This window comes from Pongo pygmaeus, chromosome 1 (genome assembly GCF_028885625.2).
Source record: "Pongo pygmaeus isolate AG05252 chromosome 1, NHGRI_mPonPyg2-v2.0_pri, whole genome shotgun sequence".
Classification (NCBI taxonomy): domain Eukaryota; kingdom Metazoa; phylum Chordata; class Mammalia; order Primates; family Hominidae; genus Pongo; species Pongo pygmaeus.
Window position 1 is genome coordinate 117,143,848 of NC_072373.2, and position 23,214 is coordinate 117,167,061.

General features: G+C 38.7%; 1 protein-coding gene across 17 annotated transcripts in view; it reads left to right on the top strand.

Annotated features, from left to right (window-relative positions):
* The window catches only part of ST7L (suppression of tumorigenicity 7 like), a 95,470-nt gene that overhangs the window by 40,929 nt on the left and 31,327 nt on the right, over positions 1–23,214 (top strand). For 13 of the 17 annotated variants that reach the window (XR_008495936.2, XM_054465956.2, XM_054465964.2 and 10 more), the window contains 2 exons: positions 1,386–1,458; positions 2,712–2,814. The exons of 1 other annotated variant lie outside the window; for it this stretch is intronic. Coding sequence is in view for 15 of the 16 variants with exons in the window: in XM_054465956.2 (XP_054321931.1) it covers positions 1,386–1,458; positions 2,712–2,814 (176 nt within the window). In the remaining variant the exon portion in view is untranslated. Of the gene's footprint in view, positions 1–1,385; positions 1,459–2,711; positions 2,815–4,554; positions 5,012–7,346; positions 7,932–23,214 lie in introns of those variants that run through there. 3 more of the 17 variants (XM_054466037.2, XM_063652033.1, XM_063652013.1) reach the window with 2 other exon arrangements.

The window sequence follows — 23,214 nt, forward strand, 5'->3', positions numbered from 1 at the left end:
TTCAGTTATTTTCGTGAGTCCCAGTTTGTACCATTCCAGAATCCGGAGAAGTTGAAAGCAAATTTACTTCCTTAGTTCTCCATTTGCTAGTATGATTCTGGGATCAAAAACATCTTCTGATAGCATTATTTTGGACATTCTTTTGAGAATGATTGATATAATTAATTTACAGTTCCAGATGAAATTTTTATTTTCTAAAAAATAATAATTTAAGAAAAAAAAAATCTAGGAAGAAGAAAAATGTCACCCTTGGTTGAATCAACCTGGATTTAACTACTGTTAAATATTTTAATTTTTTTCTAATATTAGTTTTTCTCTATGAATAAGTGAAGGTTTTACATAGTTCTAATTATACCATGCCTTTTCCCCTGAACTTACTATAAGCAGGGTTTTTTTTTAATTGTTATATATATATATTTTTTTTTTACAGAGTCTTGTACTGTCACCCAGGCTGGAGTGCACTGGCATAATCTCGGCTCACTGCAACCTCCGCCTTCCGGGTTCAAGTGATTCTCCTGCCTCAGCCTCCTGAGTAGCTGGGATTACAGGCACCTGCCACCACGCCCGGCTAATTTTTTGTATTTTTAGTAGAGATACGGTTTCACTATGTTGGCCAGGTTGGTCTCGAACTCCTGACCTCGTGATCCACCCACCTCAGCCTCCCAAAGTGCTGGGATTACAGGCATGAGGCACCGCGCCCGTCCATAAGCAAGTTATTATAGACATTTGTAGAACGCATTTCACCGTTGTACAGAGGGCTTTCATAGACACAGTTTCATCTCGGTCAGAAAATATCATTATTTTGAGAGGTGAAAACTGAGGTCAAACAAGTTGCTACTAGCTCAAAGATGCTTAGCTGGTAAAAAGATAAAGATTCAGATTCAGCTTTTTCAACTTCATATACGGGTTTTTCCTACTATATTATAGATTTTTCAACATTATGTCCAGGTTTTTCCTATATAACTGTTGAATTTGCATTGCACTATGAATTATTCTTTTTTTTGTTTTGTTTTGTTTTGTTTTTTTTGGAGACGGAGTTTCATTCTTGTTGCCCAGGCTGGAGTGCAATGGCACGATCTTGGCTCACTGCAACCTCCGCCTCCTAGGTTCAAGCGATTCTCCTGCCTCAGCCTCCTGAGTAGCTGGGATTATAGGCATGCGCCACCATGCCTGGCTAATTTTTGTATTTTTAATAGAGACAGGGTTTCTCCATTTTGGTCAGGCTGGTCTTGAACTCCTGACCTCATGATCCACCCGCCTCGGCCTCCCTAAGTGCTGGGATTATAGGCGTGAGCCACCGCGCCCGGCTGTGAATTATTCTTATTAAAAAATTATCTCAATACCTTTTTTGTAATTCCTACCTAAATTGAAAATTATCGTTACAGATATAAGCCTTCCAAAGTCAGCAGCAATCTGTTACACAGCAGCACTGTTGAAGACAAGGACTGTTTCAGAAAAGTACGTGTTATAAAAACTACAATGATTTGGAAGGACTGCTAAACTCAATATTATGCTTGTCCTCTACTGACTTTAAACAATGCTGTTTTCCACTCTACTTCCTTCTGAATAGCCCTGGGTCTTCTTGGGCTTTTAGGCTTCTTGCTGTTTGTAGTGGAAAGAGCAAAGTTTTTAGAGCTAACCTGAGCTCAAATTCAAACTCTACCACATTCTAGCTATAGGACTGTAGGCAAGTTAATCATTTTGAGTCTCTCCTTCATCTGTAAAATGAGACTAATATTGCAGGAGGGTTGTAGGAGGATTATGTGTGGTAAGTGCCTAAAGCAATATCTAGAAAGAAAGTACACACACAAAATAGTAACTGTGATGATGATGATAAAGTGTGTAGTAGGGAAATAGGCTTATGTTATCTCTTCTTAGAGTATAATTCTGAGTTCTGCTTTTCTTGTATTTTTGGCTACTGTTAGTGAATTCTCTTTATTGTGCAGATAAGATACTCAGAAACCAACCAAATGGTGGCCATTTTCTTTCACCTTAGATTTTTATTCTTTGATATGAATTAGAATGGAATTTTCCATTTGTGTCCTCTCAAATAAGAATTTGAGAAGCATGTACTGCTATTTCATGAGATTCTCTGGATATCACTATGTTGCATTTATTACTTTATTACCTTTCCTAAAGTGTACCTTCAGTGGACTTCTCCTGAAGGCCTTCTTTACGTAAGTTTGAAGACTTTCATTCCTTATGCTGCTTTGTTTTTTATATGTTGAACCCACAAGACTATACTTTTTTTTTTTTTTTTTTTGAGACGGAGTTTCACTCTTGTTGCCCAGGCTGGAGTGCGATGGCACAATCTTGGCTCACTGCAACCTCTGCCTCCCGGGTACAAGTGATTCTCCTGCCTCAGCCTCCCGTGTAGCTGGGACTACAGGCACACACCACCACACCCAGCTAATTTTGTATTTTTGGTAGAGATGGGGTTTCTCTGTGTTGGTCAGGCTGGTCTCAAACTCCTGACCTCAGGTAATCTGCCTATCTCAGCCTCCCAATGTGCTGGGATTACAAGCATGAGCCACTGCACCCAGCCAGCTTTAATTTTTTTTTTTTTTTTTTTTTTTTTGTAGTCCTCTGGCTTTGTTTTTTGGCCATCTCCAGAAACTTCTTTGATTCAAGGGGCTGTATTATTATCTAAATTCATACTTTTTTTCTTTTTTTTAGCATATTTATTTTTTCATTTTGTGGTTTTCTTGTAGATTCTCTCCAGAAACAGCCTCCAGAAGAGGATTAAGCACAGCAGAAATTAATGCCGTGGAAGCAATTCATAGAGCTGTGGAATTTAATCCTCATGTTCCAAAAGTGAGAAATTTTATGATAAAAATACTACCTTTATTTAAGTTTATCAAATTGATGACAGTTTGTAGACCGAAGTCTGGGTCACCGTAATTTGGTGCAGAATTGTTTTAATCTGCTATATTTTGATGCTTATTATTCACCTTAAAGGGGATGTTGAAACATTTAGGCATTTAGAAAGGTAGATAGGAGCAGTAGTTAGCTATATGCTTTGTAATTACTATCAAAATATAATTTGAACTGTGCTCATTTAGCTGTTCTTTTAGTATAGTTGTAGAAAATAAATAATGGGTTGGTCTTAATAAAAGATTATTCATATTTCATATCACTAAATCAAATTTCCTGTTACTGTGAAAGCTTTTTCTAGACAGATGCCTGAGTTTTGAACTAGGGTTGGGTAGACAAAAACTGAAGACAAACAGATTAAAATAATCAATGATAGGAAGCAGATGTGGTAATTCCCAGAAAAACTGGCTGATGCTTATTTAGTCCCCGATGAGTCTATATACTTGCCTTGTCTTTATATTGTACACCTTGCAGTTATACAAATTGTTGCTTAATCTTTGTGTCTTACAACACAAAATTAAATTTTGAGGTTTGGGCTGGGCACAGTGGCTCGCCTATAATCTCAACACTTTGGGAGGCCGAGGTGGGAGGATTACTTGAGCCCAGGAGTTTGGGACTAGCGACTGGGCAATGTAGTGAGACCTCATCTCTGCAAAAAATACAAAAATTATCTGAGTGTGGTGATGCTTCCTGTTGTCTCAGCTACTTGGGAGACCAAGGGGAGAAGATTGCTTGAGTCCAGGAGATCGAGACTGCAGTGAGCTGCAATCACGCCACTGCACTGAAGCCTTGGGTGACAGAGTGAAACCCCATCTCAAAAAAAAATTGGGGTTCTACAAACAATGCCCCATGTTAGGAAGTATAGACAATTCAAGAATAGATGCCCTTACTACAGAAAGTAATTATAGCTATTGAAAGGGTGTTAATAGAGCTTGGAAGCTAAAGAGCTACAGTAAAGAGATGAGTTGCTAAAAGATAATTTCCAAGAAAAGGATGTTGTAAGCCTGTTAGAGTAAGTAAAGATATGATTAAGAAAAGTACTTAAGTCCAAGAAAGAGAGTCAACAAATATTTATACCATTCTCTCATTAAGTGACACTGGTTCCATAAATTTAAAGACAGCGGTTCACCCATATCTACGGTTTTGCATTCCATGGTTTCAGTTACCCACAGTCACCCTCTGTCTGAAAATATTACATGGAAAATTCCAGAAATAAACAATTCATAAGTTTTAAGTTTCATGCTGTTCTGAGTAGCTTGATGAAATCTTACACCATCCCCCTCCATCCAGGCTAGTACATGACTCATCCCCTTGTCCAGCATATCCAACACTGTCTATGCTACCCGCCCATTAGTCACTTGTAGCCAACTCGGTTATCAGATCGACTGTCATGGTATCATAGTGCTTGTGTTCAGGTAACTTTTATTTTACTTATTAGTGACCCCAAATGCAAGATTGACATATTGTTATAACTGTTCTATTTTATTATTAGTTATTGTTATTAGTCTCTTACTGTGCCTAAATTATAAATTAAATTCTATCATGGGCATATATTTAGAGGAAAAAACATGGTGTACGTAGGGTTTGGTACTATTTGTGGTTTCAGATATCCACTGGGAGTCTTAAAACATATGTCCTGAGGATAAGCAGTGAGTACTGTAAACTTTTTTTTTTTTTTAGACAGTTTTGCAGTCACCCAAGCTGGAGTGCAGTGGCAGAATCTCGGCTCACTGCAACCTCTGCCTCCAGGGTTCAAGCGATTCTTCTGCCTCAGCCTCCCAAGTAGCTGGGACTACAGGCGCGTGCCGCCACTCCCAGCTAATTATTTTGTATTTTTAGTAGAGACGAGGTTTCACCATGTTAGCTAGCATGGTCTCGATCTCCTGACCTTGTGATCCGCCCGCCTCAGTCTCCCAAAGTGCTGGGATTACAGGCATAAGCCACCGCGCCCAGCCTTGTAAACTTTTTATTATGAGTTCTACTACACATGCAGCAAAGTGTATGAGACAAAAATGTGCATCTTAATGATTTACTACAAAGTAAATGCTTGAAAACTACCGAGATCAAGAAACAGAACATTATCAACCCACAGATGCCTACCTGACTGCCCTTTCCCATTACAACCTCCCTTCCTACCTAAAGGTAACCACTATTCTTATTCATTCGTATTCTTATTTATTAATTATGTTCATTTCCTCCCTTTCTTTATGTTTTTGATCTGTACTTTTTCTTTATTTATGGATTTTTTCTTTTTTTTTTTTTTTGATACGGAGTCTTGCTCTGTCGCCCAGGCTGGAGTGCAGTGGCGCGATCTAGGCTCACTGCAAGCTCTGCCTCCCGGGTTTATGCCATTCTCCTGCCTCAGCCTCCTGAGCAGCTGAGACTGCAGGCGCCCACCACCACACCCGGCTAATTTTTTGTATTTTCAGTAGAGACGAGCTTTCACAGTGTTAGCCAGGATGGTCTGGATCTCCTGACCTCGTGATCCGCCCGCCTCGGCCTCCCAAAGTGCTGGGATTACAGGCGTGAGCCAGCGTGCCCGGCTCTTTTTCTCTTTTTAAGACAGACTCTTCAGCTATTCGAGAGGCCGAGGCAGGAGAATTGCTTGAACTCAGGAGGCAGAGGTTGCAATGAGCCGAGATAGTGCCATTACACTCCAGCCTGGGTGACAGAGTGAGACTCTGTCTCATTAAAAAAAAAAAAGTCCGGGCGCAGTGGCTCACGCCTGTAATCCCAGCACTTTGGGAGGCCGAGGTGGGTGGATCACCTGAGCTCAGGAGTTCGAGACCACCCAGGGCAGCATGGTGAAACCCCGTCTCTACTAAAAATACAAAAAAATTAACCGGATGTGGTGGGGCACGCCTGTAGTCCCAGCTACTTGGGAGGCTGAGGCAGGAGAATCACTTGAGTCCTAGAGATGAAGGTTGCAGTGAGCCGAGATCGCACCACTGCACTCCAGCTTGGGCTACAGAGTGAGACTCTGTCTCAAAAAAAAAAAAAAAAAGACAAGGTCTTGCTCTCATGCCCAGGCTGGAGTGCAGTGGCGCGATCTTGGCCCACTGCAACCTCCACCTCCTGGGCTCAAGCGATCTGCCCGCCTCAGCCTCCCAAAGTGCTGGGATTACAGGTGTGAGCAAACGTATGCCTGGCCCTGGATTTATAAATGAGTTAAAGAGTGGTCCCTGTTTATTTATTCTGTGGAATAATTTGTATAAAATTAGAATTATTTCTGCCCTAAATGATTAGTAAATTTGTTATTAAAGCCATCTGATTCTTCAGTTTTCTTTGTGAGAAGACTTTGAGTTATAGATTTCATTTCTTTAATAGTTTAATTACAAATTCAATTTCTAAGCATGTCATAACTATTGAAATTTTTTGTTTCTTATGTTAGTTTTTAGTAAGTTGTATTTTTCTAAAAATTTATTTCATCAAAATTTTCAAATGTATTGACATAAAGTATTCATAAAATCCTTTTATTGCCATATTAGTATTTGCAAGATTAGTTGTAATACCCAATTTTTAATTCCTTTTTTTTTTTTTTTTTTTTTTTTTTTTGAGAGGGAGTTTTGCTGTTGTTGCCCAGGCTGGAGTGCAATGGTGTGATCTCGGCTCACTGCAACCTCCACTCCACCTCCTGGGTTCAAGTGATTCTCCTGCCTCAGCCTCCTGAGTAGCTGGGATTACAGGCATGCACCACCACACCCAGCTAATTTTGTATTTTCAGTTGAGACGGGGTTTCTCCATATTGGTCAAGTTGGTCTCAAACTCCCAACCTCAGATGATCAGCCCGCCTCGGCCTCCCAAAGTGCTGAGATTACAGGCATGAGCTACTGCACCTGGCCCCACTTTTTAATTCCTAACATTGGCTAATTTTATTTTTCTTGATCAAATTCTTTAGGGATTTGCCAATCTTACTTGTTTTTGCCAAGAACTTGGCTCTGGCTTTGTTGGGTTTTTTCTACTATTTATTTTCTGGTTCATGCATTTCTGCTCTTTATTGCCTTCCTTCAACTTAATTTGAGTTTATTTTATTTTAATTTCCTGTGTCTTCTCACATAGGTACTTAACTCCGTAATTTTCCGTCTTTTTTCTGACATACCCAGTTAAATCTAGAAACTTCTCTCAACACAATTTTAACTGGATACTATAGCAACATTTTTTACATAATTTAGTTCAAAATATTTTCTTGAAAAAAAAATAGAGACAGGATCTCCACATGTTGCCCAGGCTGGTCTTGAACTCCTGGCCTCAAACTCCTGGCCTCAAGCATCCTCCCTCCTCAGCCTCCCAAAGTGCTGGGATTACAGGTGTGAGCCACCTCCCTTGGCCCCAGATATTTTCTAATTTGTTTATAATTTCATCTTTGATTTAGAGTTATATTTATTCCATGAAGGTAGATATAATAAAAGATTTTCTTTAAATTTTTTTCCTCTTTTTCTTTTTTCTGCTTTGCTCATGTTGAGAAACAACAGATTTCCAAAGTAGATGAAACAGCCTTCTATTGGAAGAAGATGCCAACTAAGACTTTCATAGCTAGAGAGGAGAAGTTGTTCCTGGCTTCAGAGCTTCAAAGGACAAGCTGACTCTCTTCTTAGGGGCTAATGCAGCTGGTGACTTTTAAGTTGAAGCCAGTGCTTACTTACCATTCCAAAAATCCTAGGGCCTTTAAGAATTATGCTAAATCTTCTCTGCCTGTGCTCTATAAATGGAACAACAAAGCCTGGATGACAGCACATCTGTTTATAGCATGGTTTAAGCACTATTTTAGGCCCACTGTTGAGACCTACTGCTCAGACATGATTCTTTTAAAAATATTACTGCTCATTGACAATCTACCTAGTCACCCAAGAGCTCTGATGGAGATGTACAAGGAGATTAATGTTTCCATACCTGCTAACACAACAGCCATTCTGCAGCCCACAGATCAAGGAGTCATTTTGACTTGGAAGTCCTATTATTTCAGAAATACATTTAGTAAGGCCGTAGGTCCCATATATAGTGATTCCTCTGGTGGATCTGGGCAAAGTAAATTTTATATGTCATGGGAAACCGAAAAATTTGTGTGACTTGCTTTATTTTGATATTTGCTTTATTGCAGTGGTCTGGAAGTGAACTTGAAATATGTCCAAGATATGTCTATAGTTACAAACATGAATTTTGGGATATATAAAGTATGCTTCAATGAAACTATATAGGCTGAGCGTGGTGGCTCACACCTGTAATCCCAGCCCTTTGGGAGGCCGAAGCGGACGGATCACCTGAGGTCAGGAGTTCGAGACCAGCCTGACCAACATGGAGAAACCCCGTCTCTACTAAAAATACAAAATTAGCCAGGCCTGGTGGCACATGCCTGTAACCTCAGCTACTCAGGAGGCTGAGGCAGGAGAATCGCTTGAACCTGGGAGGTGGAGGTTGCAGTGAGCCAAGATCATGCCATTGCACTCCGCCTGGGCAACAAGAGTGAAACTCTGTCTCAAATAAATAAATAAAACTATATATACACATACACACATATACACTTTAACATTTTAATGTCATTTTATTTATAGGTAGAAATTTACCCATTTTCCCCTCACCTAAATATCAAAGCAGTTGACAATTCAGTTATTTCAAAATATCCAGCTAAGTGATGCTATAAACTTATATTATTGTTTGTAGATAGAACCTTTAAGCCGAGTGTTATGAAACACAATAATTAGTAAGGTTTTTTGAAGAATTTGGTTTTTTCGAGACAGTCTCACTCTGTCACCGAGGCTGGAGTGCAGTGGGCCGATCTCGGCTCACTGCAACCTTCACCTCCCGGGTTCAAGTGATCCTCCTGCCTCAGCCTCCTAAGTGGCTGGGACTGCAGGCGTGCGCCACCACGCCCAGCTAATTTTTGTATTTTTAGTAGAGATGGGGTTTCACCATGTTGGCCAGGCTGGTCTCGAACTCCTGACCTCAAGTGGCCCACCTGCCTCGGCCCTGCTAAGTGCTGGGATTATAGGCGTGAGCCACCACTTTTGGAGAAGTTTTGTGAGCCAAAACATTTGGAGAAGTTTTAAGCTTTACCAACCTGAATATCTCACTTAAATAACATTGATGTTATATGAACTGGAAGAGCTCTGGAATTTGTGGCTGGCTGTTTTTGCTAGGGTTTTACAATTGATGAAGTATGTACAGACCCTTTTTTTCTCCTGTTATGGTCTCTATTCCTGACTGTCAGCTGGAAGCAAGCAAACATAAAGGGATTTAGGGGTTTTCTTCTTCACACTTCAGTTGTGAGTCACAATAACTTATTTAACCCAAGGAACAGTGACATTTCAAATATATGTATATATATATATATACATCTTTTATTCTCACAAATTTATCATACAAATGGTTGTATGCATCTTAGCAGTAAAATGACAAAGGATAAAGTTGTTTTAGCAGGAAATATTTTTGGCAACTTTCCACATAACTACAACAGAAATGGCTGTAGGTCTAGAGCTATGCAATTTGTTAAAGCTGGAAACTATTAGAAGTGCAATAGAGAAAGATCATATAAATTTCTTCAAGCAATGAATTTGCTTGGTATTTCATTAATATTGATAGCTTCTATAGCTTTTTTATTCTACTAAATGAATTTCAGTGTATAGTAACTGATAGTACCACAGTAAAAAAATTAGAACAGCATGTGTTCATGGTTTTTGACTTATTCTTCATTATTTAGCTATGGCTTTGGTTCAGTGAGCTTTTTTTTTAGTTGCCAAACATGAAAAAGTTTGTGTATCTTTCAGCTACTATATGAATTGTCGGTTTTATTTTCAGTAGAAAATGTTTCATATATTATAAATATTCCACTGCATTCTGTTTCATTCATTCTGGTATCTCATACTTTTCTTATCCAACCATCAAATGGTTTTATAGTTTTTTTTTTGTTTTTTTTTTTTTTTTGAGACAGAGTCTTCCTCTGTCGTCCAGGCTGGAATGCAGTGGTACAATCTCGGCTCACTGCAACTTCTGCCTCCTGGGTTGAAGCGATTTTCTTGCCTCAGCCTCCTGAGTAGCTGGGACTACAGGTGCGTGCCACGACGCCCAGCTAATTTTTTTAATTTTTAGTAGAGACAGGATTTCACCATGTTAGCCAGGATGGTCTTGATCTCCTGACCTCGTGATCCGCCTGCCTCGGCCTCCCGTAGTCCTGGGATTACATGCGTGAGCCACTGCGCCCAGCCGATACTGTCTTTTTTATTGAGATAATTTACATACTATAAAATTCACTTTTAAAGGATATAATTCAGTGGTTTTTGGTATATTCACAAGGTTGTAAAATCATTACCACTATTTAATTCTGGAATCTTTTCCAGAAAGAAGTACCTGTTAGTAGTCACCCCCCAGTCCCTCGCAACCACTAATCTACTTTCTGTCTTTATGCATTTGCCTATTCTGGACTTTTCATATGAATTGAATCGTATAATGGTGGCCTTTTGTGTCTGACTTCTTTCACTTAGCATAATGTAGCATATGTCAGTACTTCCTTCATTTTATGGCTGAATACTATTCCATTGTACCACATTTTGTTTATACATTCAACTGATGGACATTTGGGTTGGTTTCACTTTTTGACTAGCATGAATAATGCTGTTATGAACATTCATGTACAAGTTTTTGTGTGAACATAAATTTTTCACTTCTCTCAAGTATACACCTAGAAGTGGAACTGGTAGATCGCAAGTAATTCTGTTTAATTTTTTGAGAGACTGCCAAACTGTTTTGCAGAGTAACTGCATTATTTTACATTCCCTCAGCAATGTGTGAGTTCCAGTTCCTCTACATTTGTCTCAACATTTATTATTATCTGTCTTTTTTATTATAGTTGTCCCCATGGGTATGAAGTGATATTTCATTGTAGTTTTGTTTTGTATTTCCTTAATGACTAATGACATTAAGCATCACTTTAATATATTTATTGGCTGTTTGTATTTTTTCTTTGGACAGATATATGTTCAAGTTGCATATTTTTAAATTTTTGTTATATATATATATATTTATAAAAAACAGGGTCTCCCTGTGTTGCCCGGGCTGGTCTCAAACTCCCAGGCTCCAGGGATCCTCCTGCCTCAGCCTCCCGAAGTGCTGGGATTACAGGCTTGAGTCACTGTGCCTGGCCTAAATTTGTTTTTTTTGTTTTTTTGTTTTTTAAATTAAAGGTATTCTATTTATCTTTTTATTATAAGGTATTCTTTAACATTATTATTGGCCAGGCACTGTGGCTCATGCCTGTAATCCCAGCACTTTGGGAGGCTGAGGCAGGCGGATCACAAGGTCAGGAGATTGAGACCATCCTGGCTAACACGGTGAAACTCCGTCTCTACTAAAATTACAAAAATTAGCCAGGCGTGATGGTGGGCGCCTGTAGTCCCAGCTACTTGGGAGGCTGAGGCAGGAGAATGGCGTGAACCCGGGAGGCGGAGTTTGCAGTGAGCCGAGATCACGCCACTGCACTCCAGCCTGGGCGACAAAGCGAGGCTCCGTCTCACACACACACAAAAAAAATTATTATTACAGTAGACCATTGACACTCTTGATTAATGTGATCCAGAACCATTGTGAATATCCACATTTGAAAATGCCACTATTACATGTATTTTCACCTATGAAATGTAAGCATGAGAATGGGTCACAAACCTTGCTGAGATATGGATGCTGAAGAGCCTGCTAGATGTATTTATTAGGTACATCATTCACATGTGTGCACAAGCCTCAAAGCATGTTATTCAAATTTGTGCCTTAGCAAAATGATGCCTGCTATAAATCATGGGTATTTGGAGCTCCCACAAAGAGTAGAAATTGTAAACGTTAGATCCCTGAGTGTCAGTGGTCTACTGTAGATGTAACTATTGTTGGTATGACACTTCACGCATCAGTTAGAATAATATCGCCTAACTTTAAGATGTAACAATAGCTTGCTGTAATATTTTATTGATGATTTTTAAAGTAAGCATACTATAGCTGAATTCTTCTAAATTTTGTTTTATATTCAAATATAAAATAATTACTATAAAAAACAAAATCACAGAATGGATCCACATATATACTGTCATATATGTGACAAAACATCCACATATATACTGTCAATTGATTTCTGACAAAAGCACCAATGCAATTCAATGGGGAAATGGAACTTCAACAAATGGGACTAGAACATCTGGATATCTAAATGTGGTGGGGGGAAATCATGAATTTTTTCACATAACATACACAAAAATTAATTTGAAATGTGTCATTGATCTAAATATAAAAACTAAAACTATACAACATCTAGACCAAAACATCTAAGACTATCTTTGAAAGCTGGGGGTAAAGAAAGATTTCCTAGGACATAGAAGGCAATTATAAGAGAAGACAATTATAAATTAAACTTTATCAAAATTTTAAAAGTCTGCTTATCTTAGTGTTAAGACAAAAAGGCAAGCCATGGACAGGAAAAAATATTTGTATATGTTTATCTGACAAAGGACTCATATCCAAAATATATACATATAAAAAAACACAATATTAAAAAATGGGCAAAAGCCTTGAACAGATACTACAAAAGAAAATATTGGAATGTCCAATAACACATAAAGAGATGTTCATATGAAGGTAAAATGAAGCAAGCAAAAAAAGAAAAGATGTTCAACATCATTAGTTATCAGAGAAATGCAATATAAAATCATGAAGTAATACTTTCACATCTATCAGAATGACTAAAATTTAAAAGACTGATAAAATGTCAGTAAGAATGTGGAAGTCAGAACTTTCATACACTGTTGCTAAGATTACAGAATGGTACAGCCACTTTGGAAAACTGGAAATTTCTGATACAATTAAATATATCCTTTAACCTGTGATCCAGCAATCCTACTCCAAGGTATATACCCCAGAGAAATGAAATCATATGTCCACAAGAAGAGTTGAACATGAATATCATAGCAGTTCTATTTATAATAGCCCCAAACTAGAAACAATCCCAATGTCCTTCAATAGGTAAATAGATAAGTAAGTTACAATACAGTGGTATTCAGCAATAAAAAGACCTACTGATACAAGCAAAACATGAATGAAATGAAAAATATGACATATAAACAAGTACTTACTGAACGATTCCATTTATGTGACGTTCAAGAAAAGGCAAAAAGTGATCTGTGGTGGTAGAAATGAAAACACTGTTTGCCTCAGGTGGTCAGGTGAGACATTCATTAACTAGAAAGGAGAACTTCCTGGAGTGAAAGAAGATATGTCTTGATGGCCAGGCGCAGTGGCTCATGCCTGTAATCCCAACACTTTGGGAGGCTGAGGCGGGCGGATCATGAGGTCAGGAGTTCGAGACCAGCCTGGCCAGCATGGCGAAACCCCATCTCCACTAAAAATACAAAAAATTAGCTGGACATGGTGGCACACACCTGTAGTCCCAGCTACTTGGGAGGCTGAGGCAGGAGAATCACTTGAATCCAGGAGGTGGGGTTGCAGTGAGCCTATATCACACCACTGCACTCTAGCCTAGATGACGGAGCAAGACTCTGTCTCAAAAAAAAAAAAAAAAAAAGAAAAAGAAATAAAATATGTCTTGATTTGGGCATTGCTTGTCTACATTTGTCAAAAGTCATCAAGCCACATATTTAGGATCTATGTATTTAAAATTATACCTCAATAAACAAAAAAATTTGATTTAGCATGGAAAGCATTGTAAAAGTATCATGCCTTCTGATGAAATTAGATAACGTATGTGAAGTGCTTAACACAGTGTCTGAGTGTCAGGCTATTATTGATTATCATGGTGGTTGTCACTTTATTTCTGTACCTTTTTTTTTTTTTTCTTGAGACAGGGTTTTGTTCTGTCATCCAGGCTGGAGTGCAGTGGCATGATCATGACTCACTGCAGCCTGAGCCTGGTGGGCTCAAGTGATCCTCCCACCTAAGCCTTCCTAGTAGCTGGGACTACAGGTGCATGCCACTCAGCTAATTTTTGTATTTTTTGTAGAGATGGGGTTTTGCCATTTGTCCAGGCTGGTCTCGAACTCCTGGGCTCAAGCAGTCCGCCCACCTTGGCCTCCCAAAGTGCTGGGATTACAGGCATGAGCCACTGTGCCTGGCCCATCTTCTTTGAGTTGTTCAGTGTTTGTTTCTTTGTGGATGTTATTTTAGTGTTTGTAACCTTAGAATGTATAAGGTTTGGGGGATTCCTTTGTTGAGATGAGGTAATGGTGAAGATATTGAAAACAGTTAGGAATTAACTAATTTGAATTAGCTAATAACGTAATAATAGTTAGGTAATAACTAATTTGAATTAGTTACAATACCCTGAAAACAGTTTGTGTCTTACAGAAGAAGCCCTTAGGGCAAGAGTAAAGTAGAGCAGTAAGAAACAAAACAATAACAAAAGTGTGTTTAGTAAATCCCTATAACTGGAGTACGTATTTAGGAATATGCTATCTGTAGCATTTAAAAGTTACTATTTTGGCTGGGGGCGGTGGCTTATGCCTGCAATCCCAGCACTTTGGGAGGCCGAGATGGGTGGATCATCTGAGGTTAGGCGTTTGAGACCAGCCTGTCCGACATGGTGAAACCCTGTCTCTACTGAAAAAAAAAAAAAAAAAAAAAAATTAGCCGGACATGGTGGTGTGCGCCTGTAATCCCAGCTACTTGGGAGGCTGAGGCAGGAGAATCGCTTGAACCTGGGCGGCAGAGGTTGCAGTGAGCCGAGATTGCGCCATTGCACTCCAGCCTGGGCAACAAGAGCAAAGCTCCATCTCAAATAATAATAATAATAATAATAAATAAAAATTACTATTTCTTATTTTACAATAAAACTGTTTTAGTGTTGTGCTGCCAAGAAAGTAGACTATACCTGGAAATCTTAAAGTGCAGAGGAAGTTTTAAAAATAAATTGATCCATAGAAAGTAAAATCTGTTCTGGTTGATCAGAAATGGAAGCCCGTAGAATGTTACAAGTCTCATCCACCCTAGAAGATAGTAGCTCTTTATTTTTTATTTTTTATTTTTTATTTTTTGAGATGGAGTTTTGCTCTTGTTGCCCAGGCTGGAGTGCAATGGCACAGTCTTGGCTCACTGCAACCTCCGCCTCCTGGGTTCAAGCGATTCTCCTGCCTCAGCCTCCCAAGTAGCTGGGATTATAGGCGCCCGCCACCACACCTGGCCAATTTTTGTATTTTTAGTAGAGACAGGGTTTCACCATGTTGGCCAGGCTGGTCTTGAACTCCTGACCTCAGGTGATCCACCCGCCTTGGCCTCCCAAAGTGCTGAGCCACTGCGCCCAGCTGATAGTAGCTCTTTAGCAGCAGACTTGCATTTCATTGGCTAAACTACTTATATCATAGCACCGGCATATATAAAAGATAAAAGGGAAACAGGTGCTCAGTTGACATTCCGAGTCGCATAGCAGGAGTAAAGAGAGCAAAGGAGAAGTGTTGAAGTCTGTGATCCAAACTTAGAGCACAATGAAACCTTTGCCTTTCCCTTATGTTGTACTGTGGCCTAAGTAGAAGAGTTGAGATATGAAATGCTTATATCTTGAGGTGTGACTCTGTAGGATGATGTGGAAAGGAGTTTTCTTGTAGCAAATGCCCTCTCCAGCCTCCTTTCCTTTTCCCTTCAGTATAAGTCACTTTACTTTGCTCCTGAAACTGTTAGGTAGTATTATGTTTTCTTTCAGTTTATTCACATAGCAGTTCTGTTTTCTATCTGGGAACTGTCTTTAGTCTCCCCCAATACATACCAATGTGGACTCTGCATTCGCCCTGCCTGTCCAATCTCATAGAATGTGCACTGAGAAAACTAATTGCAGAGATAAATTGGTTCTTTGTGTGCATGACTGATCAAGAGCAAAGTACCTTAATTTCAGATGCCTTCAGAGAGATTTTTCTTTAACCTCTGCTTTTAAGAGGAAGATTATAAAGCATTATCATTACTTCAGGTCAGAATTATATTGCTTTTGGTCAAAAGCTGTTGTAAGATTTACAAAGTAATAGAAAAAAGTAATCTAAAGATAAATTATAAAGATCAAAGCAGTTCAAAATTAAAGTAAATTTGAGTGTAAGCATACATAGGGCTTTAGAGTCATAAAAGAAACCACTAGACCATACATCATTATGTCTTTTTAACCATAGCTTCCAAAGGAGCCTTAATAATTATATTTTTAGTGAAAAGCAACAGGCTAAACTCTCTTGTTTTACTCATTTGAATGTATTGTTCATAGTTGAATGCTACTTAAAATTGTCCCAAGCAGTTTCTCATTACAGACACAATAGGCTGAGTCAGAGGTAATATGGAAGGTCCGATAGCACATATTGGGTCCTAGCTTTGGTTTGTGTCATCAGCTATGTTTTATTTGCTGATAATTTCCAAATCTGTGTCTTTTATCTCTGGCTTCTTTCTTCGTCTGTAGACTTAGCATTTCCATCTAGTTGTGGAAATCACATGATAAGTACCTCATACACTTTAATGTGTCTCAAACAGAATTTTTAAAATTTGTTAAGTCCTTTCTTCAAACTGCCAAACTGCCTTTCGTTTATTTCTATATTTTGATTTATGGCTTCATTATCCTCTTCATTAACCCTTACCTCTGCCATTTCCAAATTACCAACTCATATTATAACCTTTGAAATGTTTTTCAGATCTAGCCATCTATCTCATCCCCACTGTCACTGACCCTTGTTTGCCTTCATTACCTGTACTTTAAAAAATATTATTATTATAACAAAAGTAATAGGTACTTTTTAAAAATTCAGACTCTTCAGACATTTACAAAGTGGAAATCTCCTGTTCTCTCCCTCCCAATTCTACTTCTCTGAAGTAACCACCTGTTACTGTTTGGTGTATATATTGGCCCACATTTTCTACGCATTTCTAAACATACAGAGATAGATATAGAAAGAATCTCAAATACTTTACCATATCTTGTGTGGACTATTAAAACAGATTTCTCACTCATCTTTCTGCCATCAGCCCTTCTCCATTCCAGCTATTGCCAGAGTTATCTACCTGAATAGCAAGTCTTAAAAGACCTCTGCTTGTTCCCGATTGCCTACAGGATAAGGACCAACCTCTTAGTATTACACCTATAAAAGCCCTTCATATTCTGGGCCAGTATCTGTCTCCAGCCTTACTCTTTGCCAGTTCTGCTTTGCTCATTATGTCCATTGTCACTGTTCCCTGGATTGGTCATGCCTCATCATACCTCACTGCCATTGTCTTCTCTACCTGGCACATTTCTACTCATTCTTTAAGACCCTGCTCATCTGTTGTCTCCTTTATAAGGAGTTTTTTCTAGTTTTCCCAAGAAGAGATAACGGCTTTCTCTTCTCTGTTCCTTCAGTATCTCAATCATATCTTTTTTTTTTAAATTGGTCTGTTTATATGTTTCTCCCATAGTTCCCTCTGAACAAAAGCAGGGCACTTGTCTTACTTATCATTTAATGTCCAACACTCTTCCTAGCCTATATAGACAATCAGTAAACACTGGGAAACAGACCTGTATGTCTGTAGTTTGGAACTGCATTGCTTTAAAAGTCTATCTGAGTTAAAGAAAGTAGACTGGGCACAGTGGCTCACACCTGTAATCCCAGCACTTCAAGAGGCCAAGGTGAGAGGATCACTTGAGCCCAGGAGTTAGAAACCAGCCTGGGCAACACAGTGAAACCCTATCTCTACAAAAAAAATTAAAAAGTTAGCCAAATATGGTGGTGTGCGCCTATAGTCCCAGCTACTAAGGAGGCTGAGGCAGGAGGATTGCTTGAGCCCAGAAGGTCAAGGCTGCAGTGAGCTATGATCATACCACTGCACTCCAGCCTGAGTGACAGAATGAGTCCCTGTCTCGAAAAAAAAAGTGAAGTTTTAGAACCATCATTTCTTGAAATTTTTAAGCCAGTTTGCATAACTATTTTTATAAGTTTTGCTTAATACCATTTTTTACCTTTTAAAGATGACAGTGTGATTTTACCATGACCGTATTTACTATATTATGAAATAACTCAGCTTTAAATATGATATCATACAACAATTAAAAATGTTAGATTGGCCGGGCAGCTCACGCCTGTAATCCCAGCACTTTGGGAGGCCGAGGCAGACGGATCACCTGAGGTCAGGAGTTTGAGATCAGCCTGACCAACATGGTGAAACCCCATCTCTACTAAAAATACAAAATTAGCCAGGTGTGGTGGTGCATGCCTGTAATCCCAGCTACTCGGGAGGCTGAGGCAGGAGAATCGCTTGAACCCGGGAGGGAGAGGTTGCAGTGAGCCGAGATCACGCCATTGCACTCCAGTCTGGACAACAAAAGCCAAATTCCATCTCCAAAAAAAAAAAGTTAGATCTGTATAGAGACAGGAAGGGAGGCACAAAATGTATTATGCATAGAAAAAGAAATCCAGACAAACATAAATCAGATTATTGTCTTTTTTTTTTTTTTTTTTTTTTTGAGGCAGGGAGCTCAAACTTCTGAGGTCCAGCTGTCCTCCTTCCTTAGCCTCCTGAATAGCTGGGACTACAGGCATGTACCACCATGCCCTGTCTTTAGTTTCTTTATTTTTTTATTCTCCAAACATATTATTTTCTACTACTTAGCTCTGTTATGTTTCCATTTCTGTACACTGAGCATATACTTTACTAAACAGAAAAAAAAAGACTGAAAAAAAATCATCGGTCAGTTTTTAATCTTTTATATTCTTCTTAGAAAATTAAAGTCTGGGTAGCAGAGTTTTTTGTTTTTGTATTTGGTTTTAGTTTTCCCAGAGAGTTAAAATATATCTTTGGTAAAAACTAGAATATAAATATGAATTTGAAGACATTTCAGCTGTATTTATCAGATTAACTCAGTTAATAAGTTTTTTTTTTTTTTTTTTTGAGATGTAGTTTTGCTCTTGTCACCCAGGCTGGAGTGCAATGGCATGATCTCGGCTTACTGCAACCCCCGCCTTCCAGGTTCAAGCAATTCTCCTGCCTCAGCCTCCCAAGTAGCCAGGCACCCACCACCATGCCTGGCTAATTTTTTGTGTCTTTAGTAGAGATGGGGTTTTACCACGTTGGCCAGGCTGGTCTCGAACTCCTGACCTCAGGTGATCTGCCCGTCTCAGCCTCCCAAAGTGCTGGGATTACAGGTGTGAGCCACCGCGCCTGGCCAATAAGTATTTTAATACTTGCTTTTAGTGTCATATGCTAGGCATGGTAGTAGAATTTTATGGATATGGTTTTTATAGTGTAATAAGTTACAGCCTATGCTGGGTAGTGGAAATTCCTGAGTAGCAGTTTGTGAAGGAGATAAAATAAATAATCTTATAATTTATATACATTTTCCTTAAATTGAAATTTTTCTCTTATATTTTGGGGATCAACTTTATTTTACTGTCTAATCAGGAATTGAAAATTGCTTTTTTGTTTTTGTTTTTTTGGTTTTTGGGTTTTTTTGAGACAGAGTCTCGCTCTGTCGTCCAGGCTGGAGTGCAGTGGTGCAATCTCGGCTCACTGCAAACTCTGCCTCCCGGGCTCACGCCATTCTCCTGCCTCAGCCTCCCGAATAGCTGGGACTACAGGCGCCCGCCACCACGCCCAGCTAATTTTTTGTATTTTTAGTAAAGACAGGGTTTCACCATGTTAGCCAAGACGGTCTGGATCTCCTAACCTCGTGATCCGCACGCCTCGGCCTCCCAAAGTGATGGGATTACAGGCGTGAGCCACTGCGCCTGGCCCTAAAAATTGCTTTGTTTTAAAGTCAAATTGGAAAGGATATTTGTTGGTGGGTAGGACCACCAATAATAATAAATAACAAATAATTATTTTTAATAAAAAATAAGCTAGCATAAGGAAGTTTTTTTTTTTTTCTTTTTGAAACAGAGTCTTGCTCTGTTGCCCAGGCTGGAGTGCAGTGGCATGATCTCGGCTCACTGCAACTGCCACCTTCCGGCTTCAAGCAGTTATCTGCCTCAGCCTCCGGAGTAGCTGGGATTACAGGCGCCCGTCACCACGCTGGCTAATTTTTGTATAGTTAGTAGAGGCGGGGTTTCACCATCTTGGCCAGGCTGGTCTTGAACTCCTGACCTCGTGATCCACCTGCCTTGGCATCTCAAAGTACTGGGATTACAGGTGTAAGCCACTTCGCCCAACCAAGGAAGATTTTTAAAATGATTAAATAGAAAATATTTTTAATATAAAATCTTGAAGTATAATTTCTTAATAAGTATGCCATGTGTGTTTACCACCTGAATTATCACTCAGATTATTAAACAGTAAAAATTTAGGTATATAGTTGCTGTTTAAAAAAGTATTTTTTTTTTGCCGGGCGTGGTGGCTCATGCCTGTAATCCCAGCACTTTGGGAGGCCTAGGCTGGTGGATCACGAGGTCAGGAGTTCAAGACCAGCCTGGCCAACATAGTGAAACCCCGTTTCTACTAAAAATACAAAAATTAGCCTGGCATCATGGTGCATGCCTGTAGTCCCAGCTACTCGGGAGACTGAGGCAGGAGAATCACTGGAACCTGGGAGGCGGAGGTTGTGGTGAGCCAAGATTGAGCCACTGCACTCCAGCCTGGACAACAGAGCAAGACACCGTCTCAAAAATAAATAAAAGTATTTTTTGACACATCAAATTGATATTTTTTGTAATATAAGTTTTACTTAATAATTGTTAACAATATCTTTGCTTACATTTGCTAAATGGTTACGAATATACTAAATACTTAACATGTTGGGGTTTAAGGCTTCGGAGTTCTAAAATTCACTGAAAATGATTTGGGATATTTTGTCTCTTGTCTGTGAAATAAAACAGAATTTTAATAGAAAGAACCTGGTTTAAGTATTATGCAGTTTTCTTCTGAAAACTCAGTATTCTTTATTATGACAATTCCACTGTGATTGCCACATTTTCTTTGCTTCCTACTGAAGAAGCTCTTAGTGCGCTTGCAAAGAACATAAGGAGTCATGTCAGAGGTCAGCTATTTGAGTCCATTTTCCCACAGCCGCCTGGTGCGAGTGATCTTGTACTGTGTTTTAAAAAAATGGGCAAGGATTACAGGGGATTAGAAAGAATATTACCCTCCTGAATATAGGCCCAAAGCACTAAGGGGAGAGAACCCAACCAGGCATCAAACGGGCTTTGCTTGACCAGGACACAACCTCTGCTGCATTCCTTTAAGAAACTGAATGGGAAATGTTAAGTCCCCAAACTGGATTAGTAAATAATCTCATAGTTTGTGACATCTGCTAAAATAAATTGATGAGCAGACTACATTCTTACACTTTGAGAACAGAGCCAAAGACATCAAGAGTAAGAGTAATTAAAGATGGGCATTAAACTTAGTAATTGTTGGAAAGGTACATTTCATAAATCGAAAAATTATTTTAGATATAATATGAGGAGTACATGTATATTGATTAAATAAATTAAGGCTTACGTTTTGAAACCACTACAGCTTTTTGTTTTTAAGAGTCTTCCTAGAGTCTTATTGCTTGTAGCAGTTTTACAAAGTGTTTCACAAATTCAGCTCTTTAATTTATGTTGTCCAGTTAGTTTGTATAACAACCTGAGGAACTAGAATTTGAAATCTGAGAATGAATCTTTTGGAATGTTTCTCTTTTTATATTTTATAAGAGAAGTTAACATAATTTGTATCTTATGACACATAATTTGATATCAAATTGTTTGGAACCAAAGAGGTAATTTCAAACCTATTCTAGAAGGGCAAGTGCATTCTGGTCTCAGTCTTTGGAGATAGTATTTAGCTAACTAAATAAGTTTTTAAAGGTTTTAAGTTGACTAATAGTAAAGATGCTGTACAAATAGTTAACTTTGTATCTTTCTACATATAACAAGTACATTTGATTGGAATAGTAACTGTGATTACACTGCTTTTGTTATAAATGATAATATTAGTACAAGTATTTTCATTAGGAGTTTAAGATAAAATTTAGGTTCATATCTGAAGAAGAACTGAGAGGAAACTATAACTTCTTTAACAGGCACATTAAATGCATCCTGCAGTATGCTCTCTTGGTTCAGTGCCTTTATTCAAGATGGCCCTGTGCTTTGTTTATGTCCTCCTGCTGTTCTCACTCCCCAGTCCACTCATCCACATTCTACCTATCTGTAAATATCAGGTCAAATCCCATCAAGTGGTTTATTTCTAGCCTCTAAATCATAATACTTCCTAAACATAGAGTTATCATATGACTCAGCAATTCCACTCCATGGTCCTTACTCAAGAGAAACAAAAACATATGTTCACTCTGAAACTTATACACAAGTGTTTATAACAACATTATTCATAATAGCCAAAAGCTAAAAACAACCAAATATCTGTCAGTTGATGAATGGATAAACAGAACATATATACCATACATACAATGCAGTATTATTCAGCCATAAGAAGAAATGAGGCACAAGTACCACGCATGCTACATACTGGTTGAACCTTGAAAACATTATGCTAAGTGAAAGAAACCAGTCACAAAATGATTCCATTTGTATGAAATATCCAGAATAGGCAAATCTGTAGAGATATAAGATAGGTTAGTAGTTGCTTAAGGGGGTTGGGGGAGTAGGGGAGAAGTGAGTTGTAACTAAAGGGTACGGGATTTTCTTTTGAAGTGATGAAAATGTTCTAAAATTGACTTTGGCAATAGTTGCACATCTCTCTGAATATATTAAAAATCCTCGAATTGTATACTTTAATGGATGAATTCTAAGGTATGTGAATTATATCTCAATAAAGGCTGTTATTTAAAAACTAAATTAAATACCTCTATCTGTATTCCTATATATTGCACTTTTTTTTTCTTTGTGTGTTTCTTTTTTTTTTTTTTTTGAGACAGAGTCTCGCTCTGTCACCAGGCTGGAGTGCATTGGCGCAATCTCGGCTCACTGCAACCTCCACCTCCTGGGTTCAAGTGATTCTCCTGCCTCAGCCTCCTGAGTAGCTGGCACTACAGGCATGCACCACCAGGCCCAGCTAATTTTTGTATTTTTAGTAGAGATGGGGTTTCACCATGTTGGTCAGGATGATCTCGATCTCCTGACCTCACGATTTCGGCCTCCCAGAGTGTCGGGATTACAGGTGTGAGCCACCGCACTCGGCCTTGTACATTGTTTATACCTCTAATAAAGTACTCACCATAGTCTTGTTATAATTATTCACTTAAGAAATCTGTCTTTTCCATTGCATTATGTAGCTCCAGAGAACAGGCAAAGCATTCTTTGGTATTCCCTAGCAACCACAGTGCTTTGAACTTAGTAAATATGAATTTAATTGAACTTTTCCACAATTAAGTTATTTCACCTATAAAATGTAAATAAGAGAAAAAAGAATTGCACAAATATTGTTCCA